Raw genomic sequence first — 26115 nt, 5'->3', positions numbered from 1 at the left:
CTTTGAAGCATGCCCTATTGGAAGGCTATGCTGCCTTCAAACAGGCAGCATAGCAAAATCCAAACTATTACCTTTTGGATTTTATGCAAAACAAAACACGCCATAAGTCAAACCTCAAGAGTTTCTTTAACCTTTAATCACTTTCAGGCAAAGTGAAGGTCAAGTAGAGCAGCTCAGGTGTAACTCCAGTGTTGAAAGCAGTCAATAGATTCTCCAGTGCATCGGGCCGCAGATCATTACCGCACATAATGAGACGATCATGCTCCACACAGCTCACCTCTAACGCAAACATTCACACACTTTCCTTGACATGCACTTATAATAAAAGAGCCGTCTAAGCAGCAGTGGAGGCAGTTAAGTGTTTCTCTGAGGCGTTTAGGGACTTTCTGCCTCTTCTAGCTGTCAGAACCCAAACTGAATGACAGACGTTGATTCGCCATGGCTGTACACACATGCACACACACACGCACACACACACCGTGTAACAAAAACACTCCTTCACATACACACTTATGGTTTCATAAAGCTGCGGGTAAAATATTCAGAGCTGCATTCACTTAAGGCAGCTCATCTGCCTCAAGACATTTACACCTCATTTTGCCAATTTAGTGTGGCAACCCTCCTCCAGCCTGACACACACACATTGCATAAAGACACATAGAGAAAAGTAAAGCCACTTAATTCTTGCCTCAGTGTACTTGTTTTGTGCTAAATAAGTTCTCTGCAGCTGCACTTATTCAAACAATAATTGCCAAACAAAATACTATTTATATGCTGCTTTTTTTTGTATATTTTTGGGGTCTACAGCAGAAAATAATTTTTTGTTTGACTGGGTTCATGAGAGAAGAGCCAAGTGCTGATACTTTAGGTTCACAGGAACTCCCACAATGAAGAGCATTATTTTAGTGATGAGCTACACTGCAGCCACAGCTGCCTTGTGGCAGTCTAATAGAATTGAAGCTACCTTTCACCAGCACCACCTGGCCCTCTGACCACTACAGCAGACAAGGACACAAAGACTGACACAGACAAATTAGGGATTTGAACCAGCCACCCATACCTACAGGACAGACTTCTACTGTCCCCCTGACTCCTAAAATAAGTTGTTAGAGACAACATTTTGTTCCTGCTTTTGGTCAGTTACAATTGTCTTTCAAACGTTTGAATTGGGTCAAACATTTTTGGTATCCATCCATAAGCTTCTTGCATCAGTTTTCTAGAATGGTGGTGCATTCTACGGAGCCCCGGTGGGGATATGGAGATTTTTTTGTTTTGTTTTGTTTTGTTTTGCATTACCTAACAATGTTCTCTCGCAATAATGTACTAATAAGTTCATGGGGCATAACTGAATACTGCAAGCCTTTCTCACAATGGCCATCAAACTTATGTTTATTATTAACATAAGAGTTAATAATAAACACGTTTTAACCAAGGCTATTTAAATGTGTAAATATGAAGTTTTAAATTGAAAGTCTGAAACGCGATACTTCCGGTGCAAAAAACAAAAACAAACAAACAAAAAAAAAAAAAAACGCGGCTGCGCATATTGGGTTAAAAGCGCAAATGAAATTACTCTTGACACTTTACCGTGAAGCAGTTATAGTCTTTATAATGCCCGAACCAAGAACCAAACAAAGAAGCATCGATGACCTCAATACGCTGCCATTAAACTTAGCACTAACCAGTTAGCCAAGTGGCTAATCAACTGGCGTGCATCCAGAACAGACGTCGTCAGTAAAGTAAAGGAAATAGAATGAATATTCACAGACCTGGCACATGCAATAGTCAGTCATCATAACATGCAACAATATCAAAGTTGGTACAACAGAAATACTCACTTGTCACTTGCATACACATGAACTGCATGGAACGGGCTCCCCTGCAGTTCAACGTCAACATCAACAAATGCTTCCATGTGACGTCATTCACGTAGGAGGAGCCAATAAAATCAACAGTCAGTTACTGACTGCAGGTTTATTTACCTTGCACATGTACGTTTTTAGTTCTGCCAACTATTATTTTCAATGGGACTAAGATCAGGACTTATAGCTTCTCTAAAACACTGACTTGTTTTTCTTAAGCCACTTTGTCAGTAATTTGGCGTTATGTTTAGACATGCTGACATATTAGGATCCCAACTTGAAGCTAAAATATTGATGAGTGCACAAATAATACTAATTCATAATCTTTAATTTATAATTATTTTTTTTTTAAATCCACATAAGACTTTCTAATTTTGTTTGTGTGTCCATGTTTGGTGTGTGTGTTTGGGGCTTGAGAAGACAGTAAGGGGAACTAAGGGGAACTAATCTGAGGTGGTTTATTGTGTTTTTTATGGCTCATGGAAAAAACTCTTTGCATTTAAAAAAAAAAAAAAAAACATCATCAGAATCTTTGCTGTCAGACCCCCTTCACAAACTGTACACACAACAGCAGCAGCTGTTATTTATTGTACCTATAAAGATCTTATGTACCGTTTTTCGAATAGGTAAAATGAAAAACTTCAGAATCCTTGCCTTCTGCAATCAAACTTTTCTCGGACCTTCTGTAGGAAGTAAAGAATTGAACAATGGGCAGGGTTTTACAAATCTAATATTTTATATGAGATGATTTAGAAATTAGTTTTGTGAATATTTGGTACCAGGAATTAACCATATCCCAAGAGCTTGTTTTGCTTAGAGGACTGTGTATTAACATAGCAAGGATGCTAATGTTCTAATTACCATTCAAAATGATTGCTAAAATAAAATCTTATGCATGTATTCTGGCACTAGCCTTTTTCTTAGTGCATTTATTTTACATAACAAACAGCTAATGCATATTTTATTTCTAGGTTTACTCAACTCTAATAGACTATTTTAAACCACAATTTTAAAGAAGTGTAGGCTGTCAAAAAGACCATAAAAAAGGAGCAAGACATGTTTCCTGGCGCATAAAAATCAAGATTGGTTTGCTGTTGATGTAGTATACAACATCTAGAAATAACAGTATAGGGCCTAAGCTCTAAATTCCTGACTGGTGTATTGATATGTGGTTTCAGTTATCCCTGGAGGAAAACACTGTTGACAGTTTGAAGTCATTCAAATTCTTGAAGTGACTGAAGAAAAAATTCCAACACTTGAAAGATTAGATTAAGATCTGACTGGTGAGATCCACCAGTCCTGCCTGCAACTAAAAGCCCCTGTCATGATATGTAGTTTTAAAGTGGATCAAAATGCAGAGAGGCAGCTTGCAGATGAGGAAAGGGGTAAAAAAAAAAAAAAAAAAAAACAACAAACAAACAAAAAACGCTTACAAAAATCATAGAGAAGACAGGGAGCCAGAGTCAAACAAAATCAAGAATCCAAATCAAAAAGGCAGCAGGATATTCAGGGGAAGTAAGAAGATTTTAACAGGGGGAATCAGCCAGGAGGAATGAGAGAGAGGTGAATAAATACTGGGAGTGTGAATTCTGGAACAATAGACCTGGCGTGATGAGGGTGTGAGGTGAGAGAGCAGAAAGAAAACTGAGGAGGTATTCTGAAAAGCTGAATGTTGACAGTAAATAAGTAGATGTTTCAATTAACTTTTAATATGCACATTAATGCAACCAGATAATTGAACTTTGTATTTTGTATTATTTCTGCCCATATGTAGTTTTTGATTCATTCAAAAAAGTGAAGAAAGCTTTGAAATCATTTAACATGGCCTTGTTTTATTGCAAAAACCTTGACAGAGCTAAGCTTTAAGTGCCACTGTATAACTGGTCTGCTGCCCTAAAGACAGACTTTCTAAGAATAATGCAAGCTTTGTGATTAATTAGTGGTTTAAACTTTGAAAGTATTTCAATATTTTAGCAATCCTTAACAGACTCACCTTATCTTACCGCTAATCTCAAAATATTAGATAATTGGAGGAGCAAAGAAGCAAAATTTGACCAATAAAAGGGGATTTACTCACTTTCATAACTAAAAGCAGTGGGACTTTGTGTTTTCAGGCACACAAATGATCACACTGTGAAGATCAGTGATCTATCTGTGCAGCAGATCAGTCAGACCAAACTACCCAGCAGACCCTGCAGCAGACCCTGTAGCAAGCCGCTGACGCTCTCTGTGTTTATTTATTAGTTTCGGGGATCGCTCCATCGGCTGCTCAGCCACCCGTAACATTGTATCAGGAGCCGGTGGGATGTGAGGGACGGGGACCAAAATTACTGAGAGGAGAACATGTAAAAGAGTCCACAGAGGGCAGGATAGTGATTTTACCTGTTGCACACACACGGGTTGTCAGGGAGACACAGCTTCACCGAATGACCTCAGGGTTTATGCAAAGCCGAATGCAAACACGGCTAAAAGAGCTGTGTGTGTCTGTGGCTTCGTATTTATATCCCTACATGCCCAAACATGTTGGTTCACCCAAAGAGAATATTCAAATCTCCCTGTCACCACTGCCCGTGACAGAAGTGACAGACAATTTAAGAGTTGTTTGAGTTTCCGGCATTGCTTCCAGCAGTGTCATCACTTGGTTCATCTCGGTGTCATCGTGTTTTGTCTCTCTATTCTACAACACTCACTGTCATCGGCTTCCTTTTCCAGGAAATTTCAGGAAGGGTGCATTCAACAAACAGAGTACCGAAACTCAGAGTCTGTATTTGCTCTGCCTTGTTTCTCCTCTTTCCTTCTCTCAGAAATTATCTCAGAAGTCCTTATAAAAGCACTTATAAGTCATGTTTATTTCTCAGAAAGCTCATTCTTTGAAATAAAAAAATAAATAAAAACCTAAAACAGTTTTGTATCAAATACTAAAGGAGAAAATAAAAATCAATTTTCCCATTTTGAAAATAAATATAAGTTTTTGGGGAAAAGTGTTTAGTTTCAATTTAAATCTTAAAATTTACAGAGTATCTGTAAATAGGAATTATACCCTCACAGTATTCTTTATACTTGCTTAAGGAAATATTTGCATGTACCAACTTTTAGAAATGATATTAACTCATAACTGGTAATCTGAAAAACTGCATGAGAATCTTCATTAAAGTGAAAAGAAAAGAAAAGAAACAAAAAACTTTGAACCATTTTTTTAACTGAGAAGCCTCACAACATCAATGGGGATTCTTCCTTACTAAAAAACTGTGAATAAAAGCCCAATAAAAAAACGTTTAAGACAGAGACACCAGCCCAGAGGGTGGATTTATTCTGGTTGAAAACCTCTCTTTCTAGCCAATCCATTACCTCTCAGCATCAGATGAGTAGAAGACCTCCTGCATCTGCTGGACTAGCTTCCGGACCACTGCTGTCTGCAGGCAGGTTATAAAAGAAAATCTGTCAAGAAGCCTGAAACTGGAAGTTTGGAGGCTCATTCGGCAGCCGGTGGTGGTCCAAGCTGTCTCATCTGGCAACTGTGATTTGATATCCCAAGTATTTTTTTTTCAGCGTTTCAAACAGTATTACCCGGCACATCAAAGCTAAAGCATAATATAACAATGCTGTTTGCAGAGCAAAGACAGCCTGTCTGAAGCAATCTTCCACAGCAGTCGTCACAGTTCCGCTACAAATCATTATTGATCATTTCACATATTGATGATGTGGTTTGTTGGTGTTTTTAGTTGTCAGTGTGTTTCAGAGCAGATAAACTGCCTGCTGGCTTTTATTTTCCTCCCTTCCCATTTTCCTTTTGATTTCTGACAACTCGATCGCTGCTGTCCGACAAACAGATCAGATTCGTTATTTCCTGCTTCAGCTTTATCGGGAATCACGCAAACCTTTGGGGAAATTTTCCGTTCACTCTCTAAAACCTAAAGAAGCCCAAGAAAGATGGGGGGAAAAAAGTCACAGATGTTGAGCTTCGTGTTAACATTCGACCTCAATCCTCTAATTTAACCTCCAGAGATTAGGACCTCTAATCCAGAAACGGGGAAAATAAATAAATAAATAAATAATTTAAAAAAAACACTGCGAAATCAGTACAATAAGGATTTGTGTTGTATTAGTTATTCATGTTTGCCTTTTTATTCAAATATATTGTTTTTAAGAAGTGAAATCTCCTGTTTCCACCCATAAAACAGATTGAAGGGAAATTAAAATAAAGATGAGATGAAATGGAGGACGAGGAGTTGAGGTCAGCAAGGGGATTAAAGCAGTGAAACAGCTGTCTGCTGAATGCCTAAACAAAACAGCTGAAAGCCGGCTAAAGTGCTGTATTTGAGGACTGAATCCTCCTTAAATGCTTCAAGCACGATCTGAACTACATGCTGAACTCACTTGTCCAACACATAAAACATTTACGACAAAAAAAACATCCTAAATATTTTAAACTTCTGCAAAGGAGTGCATCAGTTTGGCAAAGAAGTTGCACTTTGCTTCACAGCATATTGTTTCAGACATCAGCAACATTCATGTAAATGATGGAGACTCTTCCAATGCCTAAAATGAAACAAATGAGATGGGCTTGCATCTGGGTTGGAATAACTGGTCAGAAGTGGCAATTCAAGTCTGAATCCTCTAAAAGTGCTATGCAGAAGTATTTACACATATTGATGTTGTAACATTTTTATCACAGCATCCCCACAGTTTGCAAGCTCTAATAGGATTTTTTTTTTTTTGCATCCAAATTCCCATAAAATCATTTTCTCTTTCCTTCTGCAGTAAAACATCCCCAAAGAATGACGCTGCCACCACCGTGTTTCACGGTGGGGGTGGTGTGTTAAAAGTACAGTGCTGATTTTCCAGCACACATAGTTTTGCAGGTATGTCCAAAGCACTTTCTCCCATGTTGTTGTTGTTGTGCAACTTATAAACCTTAAATTGAAAATACTGTTATTGGTTCTTTTTGTGCCTACAAAAATGGAAAGATAACTAACCCACAGCTCAAACACAACAATAACCTCTTTTAAAATGATAAAGCACATCAATTCCACAATAATGTTTACATTTATTCAAAGTGAAGAAAAATACTCAAAATCCTGGTCACCATTCACCAAGATCTCATCACCTTATTTCTTCAGGGAGGAAGAGTAAGGAGAAGTGGAAGAAAAAGGAGGAAGTGAGGAGACATTGAGGCAAGTAGTGGAGATGAGTGATGGCAATAGAGAGAAGCAACGAGAAGAAAGCAGACGAGTTTCCCATCCAAATGGACACATTGGATGATACAGGGGAGAAAACGGTGAGGGAAAGAAACGACAACATCTCCCTTCCTGTGTCCAGCACTGTTATCTTCTCTCCACAGTCTAAGCGGAGGAAGGGGAGGCGACTCAAGGTGAAGTACGAGGAGGACATAATAAATAAAAACAGAAGGAGTAGATGCCAGGTGCATGAGTAACAGGGAGGAAGAGATGAAAGGGGAGGAAAGAGGGAACAGTGCATGGAAGATAGGGAAAAGAGGGAGTGAAGGGTGACAAGGCAGCAAAAGAAAATAAGGAGTAAATTATTAAAACAGGCAGTAAAAACCAAAAAGGGAAAAACTGAGAAAAGTGTAGGTCAAAAAAGAGGAAAAGATGGATGAAAGGAGAGAGGAAGAAGATAGAAGTATAAGAAACGAGACACGTTGCCCAAAAAAAGATGGAAAGAGGAAGTCCCCTTCTGACTCCATAAAACCTCGCTGAGCTCAGCCGACCGCTGCGTCATTTTCTGCCTCAGTGACGGGGAAGTTACACACACACACAGATCCCAACACACACTCATTATGATGCCCTCTGCCCTCGTCACGCTCTGTCCTGTAGGGTCCGGGGATTTTATGACTGGCAGGGATGTTAGTGTGCGCTTCTGCAGCTTTATTTATACATGGGTGTGTGTGAGAGTGTTAGTGTGTGTGGGTGTGTGTGTGTGTGTGTGTGTGTAAGGCAGACACATATAAAGTAGCACCCCGAAGGTAAAAACAGACTTTTATGGCCAAAGTCTGCAGAGTGTGAAATGCTGCCAAGGAGACAAGGAGATATTTAAACTATGAGGGCAGTAAAGATAGGATGATTTTATTTTCAACACTAAAAATTTACATAAAACCCATGCACAGGGCACGAGAAAAAGGGGGAACCTAAACACTCTTTTGAGATTTTCAAGTAGGAAACATTTTATGAAGTAAAATAAGAAATTTTTGGTTATGGAGAAAATTGACTGAATTAGTTTCTATCTGGCTATAGTGTTACTGTTAGTACATTCACATAATTAAATTCTAGTTTTCCGTTTGTTTCAGCAATATTAATGGCCTTCTTTGCAGAAGCTGGCAAAATATCTGCAAAATTAGAAAACTTGAATCAGTCCATGAACACAAAAAAATGTGTTCATGAATTCAAGCAGCTTTGAAGAAACATCAAGAAGCTTTTGTTAAACATAACCAGTTTTTGACACTGGTGCACCAGTAAGTATAAATGTTTAGAAATGTATTAAAGTTACAAGTATCCATTTGTTTTACCTCTTTGGTTCTGCCCATTGTTGTCATCCAAAACCTCACTTTTATTTCCAGTCACTGTCACGTTATCTTCAAGGTACTTGGTTAGATATGAAAAAGTGTCATGGCATAGATGAATGACCCCAAGATGTCCATTTAAGATAAATTCTGAAAACAATCTTTCTGTTATTTAGATCTGCATAAAACAACAAACATGCTGCTAAATCCTCTTATAAATCAGGTCAGACATTAAGACTTCTTCCTCACAAACACCTTCTAAGCAACAAACAGAAACCTCAGAACACGTGAAACAAACAACTTCCGTAAATACCAAGTTGTTGTAAAAAAAAAGAAAAAAAAAGAAATAACAACCCAAAACACAAACAGGAAGCTGTGAGCTGCAGGTGATTATATTCTTTGTGTTCCTCTTCCTGATTGATTGAGACATGTTTGTCTCTCAGTCTCTCTCCGGTAGATGTCACTTCGCTCGCCGTCACCTGTCAGTCAGGAAGGAGACGGAGGCGGTTGCCGCGGTGACTGCGAGTGACTGTACACTTGGCAGAAGGTCCTCAAACACACCACGTCTCTGAGACTCTCCAGAGATTTGATGGTGACAGTCCTGACTGTCAGTTAGCATCTTCTGCGAATTACTGTGCTCTGTTCCCGAACATGCTTAGCTGCACTGATACTGATGCTGCTGCTACTGGGATGAGAACCAGTACTGTTAGGATACAGTACACTCAGTAATCTTTAGAAAAGTAAATATTGTGCAAAAATCTGTAATATCAAGAATATCTATCAAGTTTATCACATTTAGGTTTAAGGCAGGTTTGCTATAGGTATTGATAGCTGATTTACTTTTTTTTTTCCAAAAGCAGATTTTAATCCACCCTGCAGAGGAAGGTAATTTCAGGTGCTCAATAGCAAATCTCTACAGCCATAATCCACATTTTATCATCACGGGTGAGAACTGGAATGTAAACAGGTCAGAAAATCAAGAGCTTTGCTTTTTGTCCCAGTTATTTTCTCACCAAGGAAGCCTGGAGCAACCCCCACTCTACTGCAAACAGAGATCTGATCTATCTATCCCTCTCCAACTCTATCTTACCATCACTCAAGAACACTGTACCGTAAAGCAACTCATCTCGTCCTCCATCTGTCCAACCGCATTCTTAAACTGTAACCAACAGAAGCACAAAGTGAAAGAAGTTCAAAGATAAAGACTGAAAGATAACTATCTAGCCATCTATGTCCATCCATCAGTGATGAACTGTTCCTCATCTGTGTAGATGGTGTAGCCCTGACCTGCTCCCTGCTCTGCCTCCTATCAGGAGGTGGCAGATAGATGTGTTGCTCACTATTTCACTGTGAGCTTTTTTAGCACAAAAACAGGAGTCCCAAGACAAACCACCCAGCTTCTGTGCCTTTCCTCTGATTGTGCAGTAGAATCAGTCAGTACCCTGAATATCAGCAGTCTCAGTCAACACTTTACCCTTTGGATAAATCCCTTGTCAGGCCCGCATAAAGTACTAAATCAACAAGCGTAAACCTGTGTAGCACCCACTGAAATATCAGCATATTTTTAGTTCTCACTGAAGCTTTACTCTGAGGATTCTTATTTTTATCATATTTTCAGGTCTCCAGAAGAATCAAACCTATTTTTTTTTTCTTCCTCAACTCCCCTTATGTAGAAAAGCAGAATCTTTTTGTTTAATAATTAATCCCTTTCCAATTACTTTATATAAATAATATATTTAATAAAAACTGTATTTTAGCTGAGCTCTCACCTTTGAACTGCTTGTAAAGATATTGAAATATTTAAAAGCTTCTCATGGCAAATATCCATGATATATGTGACTTTTAGCCATATTTTATTATTTTTAGAGGTGTATGTGGTCATAGGCAGTTTATTCTGTTTATGTTGATCTTTGCACACGCCTGAGATCTTATGTTATGTCCAAAAAGGGCACAACATGTTTGAGGACACAAACAAAAAATGAGGGTTCAAAAAAAATATTTTATTTTTAAACTCTTGAACTTTTCTGCTTTGATTTACAGTGGAGAAAAATAAAAGTGAGAGAAAGAGACACAGAGAGAGTTAAATACCCTCAGTTCCTCGTGTCCCCAAAAAAAGAGAGGAATAAACAAAAACCCCAAAAGTATTAACAAAAAGTTGGACCTGGTGAGCCGATCAAAAAGAACAAAACGGTACACAGGGTCGTCGAAGCCCCGACTAGTACCCGACTAAAGAAATAAAAATAAAAATAAAAATCTACTGCAAAGAAAGAATCGAAAATCACAACAAAAACAGCAAACAAACAAAGGCTAACAAAAACACCGCACGGCAGGCTAGAGACGTCAGCTGTGCCCAACAGCGTCACAAATTAATGAAATCAAATTAATTGATTCATATAAGCCCTTCAACTAAAGTCAATACACAAAACAATCTAGAAAAATAAATAGAAAGAATTGTAATGTGCCCAAAGCACATAACATCTTAACAATTGTTATTTTGTGCAAGTGTTTTGCAGTATGTGGAACAACAATATTACATTTCAACTAAATTGAACTGGACTGAATGAAATCTAATTTAATTAAAGTGACTTGAATCAAACTATATTGAAACTAATTAAACTGAAATGAATTGAACCTTTTTTTGAACTGCATTGAATTAAACTAAGTTGACATAACTTTGATTAAGCTTCCTTAAATTACATTAATTCTAACTAAATGCAATCAAACTGAATTGAATTCAGCTGAACAGAACAGACATACATACAGCTGTGCTCAGTCTTTGTGTGAATGAATACTGTATGAACAGATGTCACTTGTTAAATCAGATATGTGTCATAAATTTTAATGTCGGTGCTCTAAAGACACATATTTTAATTAGAACACGTTATCAGCCAACCGCAGAACCAGAATCATGCTATACATCAGCTGACACTTGGGCAGAAGTGAACATTTTGAACTCAGCTACATAATCTGCCCTCCTCTTCATTTCTTTACCAATACTGTATCCTGTTAGTGCATTGATGGTTGATCAGCGTCTGAACTGACAACCTGTCATGGTGGAGTCCATGTGTGTGTTTTGCTGCACACTGATGGGGTTCAACAGCCTGGCGTACAGAACAGCTGTACAACATGCAACCTCTGACCCTGCCTACAGGTATGTGAGTGTGTACAGGGCAGGAACCTCCTGCTCTCTGCATTTACACCACCTGCTCCCATGCACCGCCAACGTGCATGTTAATACGCTCACTTCTTCATCATCTCCCCCTCGTTTCTTCCTCTCTTCTGAACCCAGTCTCCATGTGTTTGCTGTCGCCTGGTTTGTTCATTCCTCTGCATGTGTGCGCAGAGCCTCAGGCGGATTTCCGTTCCACTTCACTTGTGTTTTTTAGAGCAGGTGGCATTTCAACACAGACACAAATATAAGTATAAACTGAACACGCATGCAAAATAAAATCATGTTTCCTACAATTTTTTGGGGGTTTTCTTGGCTCCACGTGAGATGTGGAGAAACAAGCTTATCGCTTTGTTGAGTCATTTAAGTGGCCCGAGAACAATCGACGCCCTGAGGGAACGATAACGATTGACAGACGGACGGGTGGACGGAAAGGCTGGATATCAGCTCCTGCAGGAAAATTTGCCAAAAGAAAACCCAAGATTATTCTCCTGCCTGACTTCTTAGATCCTGATCTTTTTGAAACCATATATGTGTTCTGAGAAACAACGTTAAAAAAAAAATATATATATATATCAGGATCCGGAAGTGATTATGGCCATCCTTGCGTCAGTGGCTGTAGCTAAAGCAAACAAATGGTTGCTCTGAATCTCAGCTCGGAGGGTTTTTAAGCCTGTAAAATGAAGAGCGTCTATTCTTGGAATTTGTTGTTGGATTAGGAAATAAGCCCCTTCTCACAGAGCTAGAAAAGCAGAATAGTTACACAATTATGTTGCATTACTGCCATCATTTATTTAATTTTTGTGAGGCTTTAAATTCAGCCTGTAGAAAATTAATATTTATTTCTAAGAGGCTGGTTTTGATTGGTTTTGCTCTGTTACTTTGTAGTGACATTTTAGTTTATTATTGTTTGACAATACAATTCATATTTAGCTGTATTTGAGCTGCTTCACAAACATAGGTATTTTTTATTTTTTATTTTTTGCTTCTCTTTTTACTCCATCGGACACAAATATTGCTGTTGTAAAGATAGACATAAAAGTGTTCATGTTGTGTTAATTTGAGGATGGAACAAAATGTTGACAGGGGCTGGGAGCATGGATTAAGTAGACAGTTTTCATTAAAAAAAATAAATAAACATCCCAAAAAACAAAGGGAGTCAGAGCAGAACAAAAAAAAAAAAAAAAAAACATGAAACCAAATTAATAAGCCAGCAGGAGATATGGGGCAGAAACCAGCAATGAATTTCAGCAAGAGAAAGGTTTAACTATTGTGAGGGTGAATGTGGGAACAAAAGACCTGGACTGATAAATTAGTCAAATTTATAACATAGTATGTATAGAATGACTAAATTCTACTAACATTAACCTTTAAAAGCATCTAATGGCCTACCAGATGGAGTGGATTATGTCCGTTGATTGTCGTTGCAAAGTAAATGAGGCGCTGAAACTTTAACACAAGAAAACCTTAATGTTTTTCTTCATGCTGCAATGTGGGCGGTATCACACAATCAAAACACATGACAACAGGACAGGTGATTTATCACTCCTGACTGACGGTACATTAACAAAAATAACAAGGAACTCTGCAAATGCCTCCATCACTCAAAATGACATTTCAGAGGTTTGTTTGTGATCTCTGCACCTGACAGGATTCCTGTCTCAGACGTCTGCACAAACAACACTGCTCATCTCGCTCCCATTAAGCTGGAAGTGGTGCAGCAGCTGAGCTCCTCCAAAGACACCTGTGAGTCAGGTGAACTGAGCTTTAAAGTCACAGCTGGTTGTTTCACTTAATTTCCTTGAGAAGGTGTGTTTCCAACCGTCAGACACGCATCGACTGTTTTATATATGAACCCAAACACACACTCAGCTAATAGTGAGTTAGAGTTAAGAGTATCACAATGTGCTGAGTGATGGCAAAGTTTAGGAATGTGCACGTTGTATGGAACGTAATTTCAGTCTCTGATGGTGTGTGTGGGTCATAAAGGGTTCTTTGTTGTTCTGCATCCTCCTTCTCCTTCTCTTTCTTCACACTTTAGGTACTCTGAGATCTGTCGTCGTCTTTTACCTGTTCTGACCTGTGAAGAAATCCAAGCTTCCTGAGCTTAAATATCTGTACATTTACAGACAAACAATGCTACTAACAAATCTCTAATCTTAATAAATTAAAGCAGTTTAACTGCTTTAAATATTTATTATGCAGTTTAAAGCTGGTTTTCTCTATTTGTGGACAAGCGAAACAATGTCATTGATAATTAAAAAAAATAACTTACTCGAATTGTAATGATGTTTATTTAGATCACTAACCATTTTGTTTGTTTTTGTTGAGTTTGAAGGACTGGCTGGGGGAAGGTGATTGAGACATCATCAAGACTGGGGACTTGATGATGAAGATTCTTCCTCGCTCTCTACTAATAGCATAACTGCTAAAACATTAGTGGTGTTTGGTTGTTTTGTTTATATAGTTGTGTTAATGTTAAAATGTCTTGATTTGAATTAGTTATTTATGTTTATGTAATGTTTGTCTTCTCTCCCACTCCTCTTTGTTTGTGTAGGCGAGCCTTGTGTATAAATTCCTGTGTGTGTTCATTGTGTGGGGTCAGTTATTGGTTTGTCAAGTTGAGTTAGGGATGCCTTAGTTGATTTCTTTTGGGCCCATTTTTTCTGTATTTTTGAGATTTGTTGTCGCAAGCTTTTTGTTAAGATTTTTTGGAAAAATTAATAGAAGTTATTTTTTTATATATGCCTTTGACCTTGTTCCTGGCGGTTCGGACTGTAACACAAGGGAACCTGGTGAATCTTCCCAGGAATTGCCAGACTATCAAAATTACTCCAAGGACAATCTACCGACTCACTACTGCCAACCAAAAACAACCTCTCGAGTTTTGTCACAAAAACATCTTCAGAATCCCAAGCTTTCTGAAATAAAATAAATCAGTTTTTTTTACCCCCTCCTTAATAAATAAAACTTCTTCTTGCTCTTATTCTGGTTATGCTTGAAATATTTTTTGTATGCCTGTGAAATGGAAAAAACAAAAACACTGTACCACCACTGGCAGATTAAGCATATGTACTGAAAACTATCATAAGCACTGGATGACTTAATCAAACTAAAGTGGAATTGGAGACATTGTTATTCAAAGTGTCATGGCAAATGTTTTTTATAAAGATTTGTAGTTGTATACATACATCGAATAGATCTGAACCACTGATATGTGGAGCACGTGCATAATGTGGCATTATCTCGTCTTTACAATATGACTGACGGGTAACAGTCTGTTCTTACTCTACCTGATTTCAGCTGCCGCTGTTAAATTACTGTAATTTTCTCAGAGGGGTGGGCTGCAAAGCTCCTAGTTGTTTGGCTGATGGCTCCCACTGCCAATCCATATCCTGACAACAGACTGTGCCGTGAAAACAAACAGGAAGTCCTCTATCAGTCAAAGTGTGGGGACACATGTTTGTGATTAAAATCACCTGTTTCAAATCAACAGTCCCCTAATAGACTGTAACTGCAGCCCAGCAAATGGGTTACGAGCTTTAGTGTTCCATTAACACATCGAGCGAGATGGAAACCAGATTTCCAGTTTGGTTTCTGGGTGTGTCAGAATCCTCATAATTGCAGCTGACTGAAACTGGAGATGGAGGGAAAGGGGCTGCTGTGGTTTAAGGAGCGTAATTTTTGTCTTTTCACAACACATCTCAAGAAGAGGTAATTGTTTTTAAGCTGTTGGCCAATGCACCCCTGACTTTTTGGCTTTGGCTCTTTACAGATGGGAATTGAGTTTTTTTTTTTTTTTTTCTCTCCAAACATTAGGGTCTCGAAGTGTATGGCAATTTCCAAAAACCTGTATAATTTAGAAACTCTGCTCTCACAAGGAAACCCAAACAGAAATATTTTTTCTTTGGTGTATGCTGTTTTCATATTTAAGTTTGTGAACCGAAGAGGTCGTCTGCTCTGGCGTGAGAAAACAACCTCTAGTGGATGTGGTGTTTAGATTGAAAGCAGCTGTTAGTGGCGACGATGCAGATGAGCAATAAAAACACTTCAGGAAGTTTGGTCTCTTTAGCAATTCATTAGACGTCAATTTAGCTTTACTCTAATTCAGTGTAATTTCAGTAGTTTATAAAGCTGCTGTTGGCAGAAACTGACCAAAAATGTTGTGTTCACATTTTCTTATGTTACGGCCACAAACTTTAATGTTTTTATTGGGCCTTTATATCATAAAGTTTTGCATACTTATGAGTTGGAATGAAAGGATACATGTTCTTTCATCTCTCCCCCCAAAACAAACCATGAAAACTGTCGAAAGCCTGGTACTCATTTGTAGTCGTCCCTCCCGAGAAAAAGAAAACAAAAAAAACTTGCTATAATCATATTTTACTCAAACTACAGTTACAAGTAAACTTCAACCATCTCAACATATAATCAGCCCTTTTGTAAAACAGATCAAGGTCAGTCAGACTGGATGGAGAACATCTATGAACATCAACTTTCAAGCCTTGTCTCAGATTCTCCATTGGATCTTTAGCTGAACTGGTTGGCTTTCCTGTCCATGCTCATGAAACACAGTACTGTCCTTTCAAGCAACTTGGCGGTGGGTTTGGGTAGCAGCAGCCTCCCGTTCTTCTCTAAACAGTTCATAATGGAGAGATATGCTTGGTACACCACAAAAAACAGATCCTGCTCTCAAAGAGAGCAGATATGAGAGTTTTCTGAGCTCTTATGATGGTGTTTATGGCTTCTTATCAAGTGTTTGACTGTGTGAGGGCTTGAAATGTTTGAGTTAAATACAATTCAATCTGGAAATGTCCATGTGAGGTCAATTCTGAAACGTGATGAAGCAAATGTTCACAATCAACTGCTAGGTAGTAGAGACTGAAATACTGAGTATCTATTACTTTGCAGAGACCACATACATATAGCACACCGTGCTATAATGGTGTGGTGTGCTACATGCACCCCGTGTGACAGTATGTGGGAGAGGGAAACAAATGCTTAGCTCAGAGCTTATTCTAACTGAATGACAGGCAGACACACTCTCCAACACGCACACGGTCATCATCTAGAGGGTAGAGCTTGCCACAGAAGAAGGGATTGTGTTGCGTTGGATGAAAAAAGCAGCAGGAGAGTGGAAGTGAGGTCGGTCAGCACACACATATTCAGGCCAATGAGTTGCCATACAAACGGACAAATCGTAAACTGTAACTAGCGAGCATGACGCCGTCTAACTGCTAATATGGAGCGCAGACGGAAGGAGGGGCCGTGGAGCGTGTTATTAACCTCTGACCTCCTCAATCCTAGCTGCTAAATAGCCGTTCTTGAGTGATACTCGACCCCACTGACCTCCACCGGCAGGCCCGCCACCTGCTCGGGGACGTTTTCGTCTCAGGTCTGCTTGAGACAGAGCGAGGAGTCCAAAGAGACTTTGTGTGCAAAAGCAATGTGCCAAGTGTGGGTTAACAGTGACAGACACAAAGGCTCAACAGTGTGTTCATGGAGAGAAAACATACTCAGCTGGTTTTGGGCAGTTTTTCAACTTTCGGCAGCTTGCTTTGCTTTTAACATTTGCACATAAGGTGCAGCTTTACTCTGTCTCAGGCCCGTTTGTCTGCTTAACAGTTTGATGTCGAGCTGCCACAACCTGAACAATAAACATGCTCCTCTCACAGTAGGGTTATGTCTACATTTATAAAATTGCACGTGTCAGATAATAAACTCATAATTTAGACAATTCACATGGAATTGTTGATAATTAAAAACAAAACATATATCAAGAAAAAAAAAAAAAAAAATATATATATATATATATATATATATATATATATATATATATATATTAGCTCTAATTTCTGGAAATGGTTCAGAACTAAAACTTTTGGGAGAATTTGAGAACCCTTATAACAGTTTAACATTTCTTCAAATTCTAATAAATACGTTAAAATCATATTTGAGGGCTTATTTTTTAATAAATTATTAAACTTTAAGTGTTTTATGTGTTCCTGGATAGTTTGGAAAAGAATATGCTTCTTTTAAATACATTTCCAGGACATAATAAGCATGGAAAACATAAAAAATAAACAACAAAAGTAATTAATAGCAGATCATCCCCATCCCTCTCACTCCATCCTCAGTTTTGTCCTGTGTCACACAGACTCAATGGGTGTCCTTCATCAGAGCGTCTGTAGAACTTCCTGGCTGTTTTACTGTTTTTCTAATCACAGGTGACTCTGTATTCACTCTTCTTTTAGGGTGCAAGGTCCTAAAAGTTGAATATTTCTTGCAGGTTCCATTCTCCGTCTCTCTGCTTTAATTCAATTATTTGGTAACCCACAGGTAGATCTGTCTATCCTTATCAGAAAACACATATAAAAGTAGTCCTTCAGAATTAGAAAAAAGGCACTTAAGCTGAATTTCTAACCACTAGATCACATTATCTCAGGGTTTAAGACTGGACATGCAATGTTTGAGCTGGGTTCTATAAAAGGTAGCGTGATTGACACAATGTGTATGTTGTTTCAGATTAAACAGAACTAATATGGCTGGTCTGGAAGCCTGATGTATGAGTGGTAAACATTCTTGAAGACGGATGTTTTAACTTAGTCCATATTCCAAAATATATTTAAGATAATTTCAACTGTGTTTTTCTTTAACATACTGGAACATGCTATGTTATTCCCAACTTTAAGGACTGATGTCTGAGACAGCGCAGATCTAGTACAAGAAAATAAATAATGGAATTGATTGCATCAGCAGTGCAAAACAGTCTAGAATAGTGATTTTGTCCATCCCTCCTGATAATATATTCAGTATAAAATGCACTTTTTTTAAGCAAAAAAAGGATTCAGATTTGTATTGAAGTAAAAAAAAAGAACAGCTTTGAAACACAAACGTTTGAGTTCTTTCTTTCTAAAATGTTTCAATTCTGGTTCTAGTCTTTTTTAGTCAAAATTTAATCCTTTGCCGTCCGGACTTAAATATCATTCCAGATTTTTAGATGTAAAACAAAAAGGTTTTAAGCATTTGTTTCCAAAAATTTCTTGACAGAAGTTTAGGGTGTAGCAGAATCATCCTCCAAGCATAAAATCTCTCTAAAAACTCTTCCCTCAACCATCACAAGTGATTCAGATACAACCACCCATGACACATTAGAGTGCTCCAGTCTGTATGTCGCCAGGCAGGAGGTTTCAGTGACTAACTCAGAAACTAGAATTTTTAAACCTGCAGTATGTGGAATAACTTTTACAAAACAATATGTTTTTTACATATTTGTCAAAACTGCCAATATGTTGTGAATGTATGCGACAACTAATCGTCTGGAGATAATGATGCAAAGAAGGACTCTTCATAAAATCAAGAAAATTACAGAAAATCCTGACCATCCTCTTCATTAGAATGTCTTAGGGAAACAGAGTAGCTCCTAATGTCATTTCTGTCAATTCAGCTCGTGCTGCTAAATGTGCTAAATGGCGGCTAGACAACTTACCATTACAGGACAACAGCTTATCTGCTGTCTTCGGACCACAAGCTAAATAGCATAAGCATTCATTACAAGCTTCCTTTTTGGTGAACTAGCTGTAGCTTAGCAGAGAGCAAGGAGGAGGGGTGATCAGCACATGCACGTGAGTGATTCACATCATTAAGCCCCACCTCCTAGCGCTTATTGTTTTTTTCTGACCAAGCAACATATTTCTGGAGATGACTGTAAAACCACAGGGCAGAGGAGAATGACTTTTTTGTTTGCTGTTTTCTTTTACAGATTAACTGATTAACTGCTTCATATTCTACTGACAGTTTTAACAACTATGTGAAACATTTGTTTCCCATAATACACATACTGCATCTATAATACTTGATTGTTAAAAAAGCCTTTTTCCAGCACAGTAAAAGCTATATATATATATTTTTTTTTTCCAGCACAGTAAAAGCTATATATATATATAATTAAGATGAGTAGCTCAAGTTACTATGTCAACCATCATTATTTATACAGTTTTTGCCATAAATATTCAATTACATCATTATTTTCACATAATGATCATCCTGTTAGATTTTTTTAAGTTTTATTATCTGGATATATTTAGATGTTGAATTTAGCTAATTTAGTCTAAATATTTTAACAATCATAAGAGCAAAAAGTACGAATATTGTCAGCTTACTTTCATGACTGAATGTTTTACAATGACTATTTCCTAATGTTGAGACCAAGATTTTCAATTTACTTTGAAAATTGTATTAAACTGGTTAGAAATTTATTTATTTTTTGCAAAATTGTTACAAGCACCGTTTTTTCTGTCCAATACATAATTTTTTTTATTTGAAGTCAGACTTACAAATTTTTGTGCTTTCCTATGAACTACAAGGGAAAAACAAGCTTTACTGAATATCACAGTAGTAGTTTTGAGACCAAGATAAAATGAACAAAGAAGAAAATTAAAACCATGCATCAAAGTATATTTCATCTAGCCTCGTCAGACGTTTCCTGAAAAATGTACATTTAGGTAGATGTTGCGAGTTGGCAAGGATTCCTGCTTTTTGGTTGCGTTTAATTAACAGAAGAAAAAAATTGTTAAAAATTTTACTGGCCAATCAATCAAGGAAAAAACTGCAACATTATTCAGAGTTGTATACTCTGAAATATGGAATCAAGAGGACGTTCTACAAAAACAAATACTGTTTTGTGCCTTAATTTGTTTCCATGAATTTTATGATTTGGAAACTTCGTCAAGTGAATTCCACAATAAACATATTTCTACCAAATATCTTTTCTCTCCATGTGTGAAGGATGGAGGTGACAATGGAATACTGTACCTTTTCCAGCAATCTGTTCCCTGTTTTGTCCAGCCCACCTCAAGAACCCAGTGAATCCACAAAGAGCGTCACAGTAATGTTTTAGCAACATGTTTATTGAAATAAAATCTTCTTTTAGCTGTAAAAAACACCAAAAAAACACTGTACAAATGTGTAAAACTGCCAAGACTGACCAAACAGGAAGCAGATCCGTGGCCTTAGGTCCATATTCTGTGCTTGACTGTGAAATGGTGATGATAATGAAAATGTGTGTGTGTGTGTCTATATGTGAGTCTTTGGTTTGGGTCTTCACACGGTGAACAGAAGTCTTTAAGAAGCAGGGAGGAAGAATGACACGCCCTCGTTAGGCTCACACACATCACACAGTAATGTTGCAACAAAAAACAAACAGCAGATGAGAGATCACATACAAACAAAACAAAAATTAACAACCCTAAAACATTTGACACATCTTTCACATGTATGTACAGACTGAACATGTCTATCACAACTTAATTTGATTGTCTCCGAGGGTTTTCAACAGTGCATGTGACAGTTTCAGTTTTCACGGCAGCCAAGTCCATCAAAGAGAAATCGCAGAAGTGAAATCAAAGAGCTCGTCACAGCCACGCTGTTAATGATCACCGTCTCACCCCTCAGTTTTTTCTATTACATTAAATAGAAAAGAGCAAGGCACTCTGGGTAACGAAAAGGCGCAAGTCAGCGCCTGGAAAATTACCTGCCATTAATCTGTGCAAACAATTGACTTTTTAGCCCCACTGATTAGGAACATGGCAAAATTAAAAGTCGTATTTCAACCAACTCGACAGGAAGTGTGGAGGTTAAGAAATGGTTGCATTCAGTCTTCATGTACCTTTTCCTTCATATTTTCTTGGCCTTATGCAACTCTACATCCCCATCCTCGTCTTTCTTGCTCCACTTTCTATTCTGTTTTCACTGTCTGGCGCCCTGACTGAGCTAAAATTACCTTAAATTGGTCTGAACTGGATGGAAACACTTTAAAGTGCTCCTCAGCCTGCAGAGCTCCTGGCCAGAGAAAGCCAAGAATCAATTAGAAAAAAAAAATAAAATAAGAAAATTCACAGTCACTCTTTGTCACACTTCAATAAACTGATTCAGCCATGAGGAGCAGCTATAAACTTAGAGAGTTTAAACTTAAACAACTGGCTCTTCTGAAGTAAAAAAACAACAACTAAATAAAAAAAAAACATAAAACAAAATCAGACTTAATAAGGTTGTCAGCGTGAATGAAGCTCAAAGGAAGAACTTCAAGTTCAATTTACACAGAACAAGGAAAAGAACCAACCTTCATTAAACCCTTTGCAAAAACAAGAAGCTAAACACAAAATAACATAAATTAAAAACACAAAGGACCCCAGGATGGACCTACATTAGATTTCCAATATCCAAAGTTGAACAAATAAGTTTGATTTATTCTTGGATTATAAATTAAGAAATCAGGCCCCAGCTACCCTACTCCAGATATTTCTTAAACTGATATTTTTCCCTCCTCATTTCTAAAATGGTTTGCAGGATTGCAGCCAAAAATGAAGTAATATCTAGGCTAAATCTTTACCTTCAAAAAAAGAAGACTCTGTAGACTAAAGCAGTGCTTCACTAGAAAGAAAATCTGTTTTCTGTGACAACAGTTCACCTTTCTGCTTAATTATTGACTTCTTTAGCTTACTTTTGACATTTAATCGAAACTGACTTAGCACAAAGAGAAACTTAAGGGGAAGAAAATCCTTCACTGCTGTGGGCAAGTACAAGCTATGTCTGTTTGTTCAAGTTTTTGTTTACACATTTACACCACAAATGGAGGTTTTAAAAAACTTCAGAAATCTCTGGTTTATCACCTCTAGCTTTTTTGCTAAATATCTGGATTAGTGTGGACAGGGCCTGGTACTAACAGATTTATACTGCAGATATTCATGAATTAAACATTTGTGTGAAAAACAAAAAGGAAAACTTATGAACCCTGTTTAAAGTCCATTTTAGGGAGGTTTTGTCACCAGATCAGGAAGACCATATTTATGTTATGCTTCATATTTTGTACTGTCCATACTGAAGTGAAAAGCAAAAACTGAACAGAATGGACATTGTGAACAGAATGAAACTCAAAATAAAATGAGTAAAAGCCATCTGAAAAAAAGGGAGCTGTGCAAGGGAATCAGTGCGGCTTTGGTGGGAAAAAACTGGCAGCAGTGCCATGTAAGTTCCAGCGTGTCTACCACACACGGTTGGTCCAATAGATGTTCTCCCTGGGGTACATAGTCATATTTGCGTAGTCGCCTACCTGTTTGTTGTTGTATTTGGGTGGGTTGGCCTTGTAGCTGTAATCCGAATATTGATCCGAGCCCGTGGAGTTGTTGTCGCCCGTCCCTACGAAGGTGTTGGTTGCAGGGAGGTCTTGAACAGCCTGGTGTTTCTTGGAGGCAGAGGGTGACTGTGGTTGCAGCTGAATAGATGGCAAAGGAGAGTTGGACCTATAGTGACGGCCCAGGTCGGGGCTTCCTGGTGGATAGTTGAGGGGCAGATGGATTCTGGGACTGTCATTAACGTCATTAATAAGGTTGAACTTCAAACCTTTCTGCAAACTCGCCTCCTCATCCTCTTCCAGTGGTTTGGTGGGTTTTGGAGCTCTGGGCTTTTTGCTCTTTTTTCCTTTGCCATTTTTGGGTCCCTGCTTGGGAGCATAAAGATCTTTGCTCTCCTTTTTGCCAGCTTGGTAACCGCTTTTAGTATCTTTCTGCAGATGATGTCTGATGACCACCACAGCTACAATGACCAAAATAACAACAGCAACACCTGCAAGGACAGCGTATAAAATGTTGGTTTGCTGACTGTAGGCATAGTTAGGGTCTCCTGCTATGTCTCTGTCCAGAGGTGTGTAAAGACTGTGACCCACAAGTGCCTCAATGAGGGACACATTAGATTTGGTTTCATTTACAAACACGTGAACTAAGGCTGTGGTGTGGCGAGCAGGTTTGCCTCGATCACTGACCCTCACGACAAGCCGGTGAAGCCCATTGTGCTTGCCAGAGAATGCTTGTGCCAGTGTGATTTCCCCACTGGTGGATGAGATTTGAAAAAGGCCATAAGGGTTTCCTCCGGTAATTGAATAATACAGCTCTGCATTGGGCCCAGCATCAATGTCCTCAGCCTCAACCACTTCCACTCTTGTTTCTGGAGGTGTGACAGGTGTCAGATAAGTGTAAGAGGAGTTGGATGGTTTGGTGACATAGGGGGCATTATCATTCTCATCCAGGACATTGATGGTCACACCAACGTAGGAAGATCGAGGTGGTTCACCACCATCCACAGCCTTCAGACGGAAGGTGTAGGTGCTTTCCTTTTCACGGTCAAAAGAAATGCTTGACAGGATCGTTCCTGTGCCATTTTGAATCACAAACTTGCCATTGTCTGGTTCTACAAACAGTGTCACTCTTGAGTTCTCCCCCTCATCAGCATCAGTCACAGTCACTACACCAACAGGATTTAGTGGGAGCATGTTTTCAATTACAGAAAAACTGTATCCGTTTAACATAAATTTGGGTTCATTGTCATTGCGGTCTAGAACATTTATAACCACTGTAGCAGTTCCAGTTTTACTTGGAAGCCCCTTGTCAGCTGCAGCGATATGGAACTCATAGCGCTCAACTTCCTCTCGATCCAGTGTGTTTTTAACACGAACCTCTCCTGTGTTGGCATCGACCTCAAAAAGTCTGTTAGCAGAGGACTCAATGATGCTATAAATCATCTCTGCATTTATACCACTATCTGCATCTGTGGCCAAAATATCTAGCACTCTGTCACCTGGCTGGTTTCCCTCAGGGAAGAACACTTCAAGCAAAGGTGGAGAAAATGTTGGTGTGTTGTCATTCACATCTGTGACCTGGACCTTCAGAGAATTGGTGCTTGACAGAGCTGGGTTACCAGAATCCACAGCAACTATTTCAATTCGGTAATCTTTAATTCGTTCATAGTCCAGCAGAGTCGTTGTCTGCAGGAAGTATTTTCTCTTTCTATCATTGGCTGACTCGCTAGCAGGACGGAGTTGAAAAGGGACGTCACCTGCGACCACACATGTCACCACAGCGTTTTCTCCCTCGTCACGGTCAGACACTTGGACTAGTGCGACTGGGGTACCGATCGGCATGTCCTCAGAGATGTTTGCCACACTGTCCTGGTGAGTGACCAACCCAATACCACGAATCTCTATTGCTGGTGCGTTGTCATTTTGGTCCTTGACGATGATGGTCACTAGGACTTTGGAACTCTTGGAATTAGGCCCACGGTCTCGGGCAACCACAAAGAACTTGAGAAAATTAGTTTCTTCTCTGTCTACCAGGCCTTTGACGTAAATGATGCCAGTGGAGCGGTCAATGCGCAGAAGCCTCTGAACAGTCTCAGATGCCTGATGTATGCTGTAATCTATCTCTCCATTGGCACCAGTGTCTGCGTCATTGGCTCGAACCTGAAAATGCAAAAAAAAAAAAAGAGTTATATTATTATCAAAGCATACAATACATGGAAATGTTTTTTTTAGGGACATCAAATCTGAAAGAAAGCCCAATTACAGTTACAACACTAAACCATAGAAAACTGAATTTCATTTGACTAATTTTGAGTCAATTTGCAGTCAGACATGACTCTGAACCTGAACATCCAACATTCTTAAAACAAGCTCAGTTACATTTTATTGATTATTTGGCTTGTTTGACTTACAAAGAGTTACAACCATTAGCCTTGCAACTGTATAATACCCTTGTTTTCTGAGGGGGTGGAAGTTTCTGCTGTGTAGAAACGTAATAGACTATCAAAGCTGAGTGCACGCACCCACACAACAACATCTAACGGCTGTGCAGCAGGTCATTGGCATGTAATGGGCAGATGAGTGAATGTTAATGTTTCACTCATTATGAGAAAAGCCCCGACTCCTCTGGGCCCATTAGGAGAACAGGGAGAACAGACCAACATCAGCCACAATCCCGTTTCACATGTCCAAACCTAAACTAAATGGAGATAATTAGTCAATTAGAGTGTAGGAGTAGTCAGCAAAATATCACTTAGGTTGAGCTTGTTAGGAATACTCTCTGTGTCAACATGTCTAATACTTTTTAATCGTATTTATTCAATGCCACAGTTGCTATTAAGGAATGTAGCTTGTCATCAGATGAAATACAATCAGACAGGTTTCATAAACATCTCAGGTACCGCGAGCTCAGCAAGTTTACAGCCTTTACCTGGAACTTACACTAATGTAATTAGGGTTTTTAAATCTTAAGGCCAATTATTCCTTTAAAGCATTGGGGAATCTGAGCCAAGCTTGGACTCAGGAAAATAATCTTTTAAAACGTCCTTAAAAAGAAGAAAAAATAAATCTACCAATGGGATAGAATTTTTTGAACCCTGTAACATGGACAATAAAATTCAAGTGTGGGCCAAGGGCACAAAAATCAATTTATAATTCCAACAGCAAGAGGAATGTTTTTGTTGGTCTTTAATCAAAGTGTAAGATGAAACTACTGCCTTATCTACAACACATAATTACAATACTATATTTCCAAGGCAACTGAAAATAGGAAGACAGACCTAGAGCAAGGTTAGCAAAATCTTACCTTTGTCACCAACTTTGTGTTTTAGAATTCTAGCACTTGTTTCTTGTCATTTAAAAAAAAACAAAAAACTAATAAATAAAAAAAAGTGCTTTTTGAGGGTGTTTATGCGATTAATTTCTGGAGCACAAGTTT

The 26115-nt window shown here is 38.5% G+C and overlaps 1 protein-coding gene across 3 annotated transcripts in view; it reads right to left on the bottom strand.

Annotated features, from left to right (window-relative positions):
- Nucleotides 1–26115, bottom strand: part of LOC129362832 (protocadherin-1-like) — a 190974-nt gene that overhangs the window by 147474 nt on the left and 17385 nt on the right. For all 3 annotated transcript variants that reach the window (XM_055034592.1, XM_055034591.1, XM_055034593.1), the window contains one exon: nucleotides 22659–24839. In XM_055034592.1, coding sequence (XP_054890567.1) covers nucleotides 22659–24839 — 2181 coding nt within the window. The remainder of the gene's footprint in view (nucleotides 1–22658; nucleotides 24840–26115) is intronic.

The sequence above is a fragment of the Poeciliopsis prolifica genome, unplaced genomic scaffold (assembly GCF_027474105.1).
Source record: "Poeciliopsis prolifica strain line A6 unplaced genomic scaffold, Auburn_PproV2 SCAFFOLD009, whole genome shotgun sequence".
NCBI lineage: Eukaryota > Metazoa > Chordata > Actinopteri > Cyprinodontiformes > Poeciliidae > Poeciliopsis > Poeciliopsis prolifica.
This window is presented reverse-complemented; position numbering and strand designations above follow the sequence as displayed.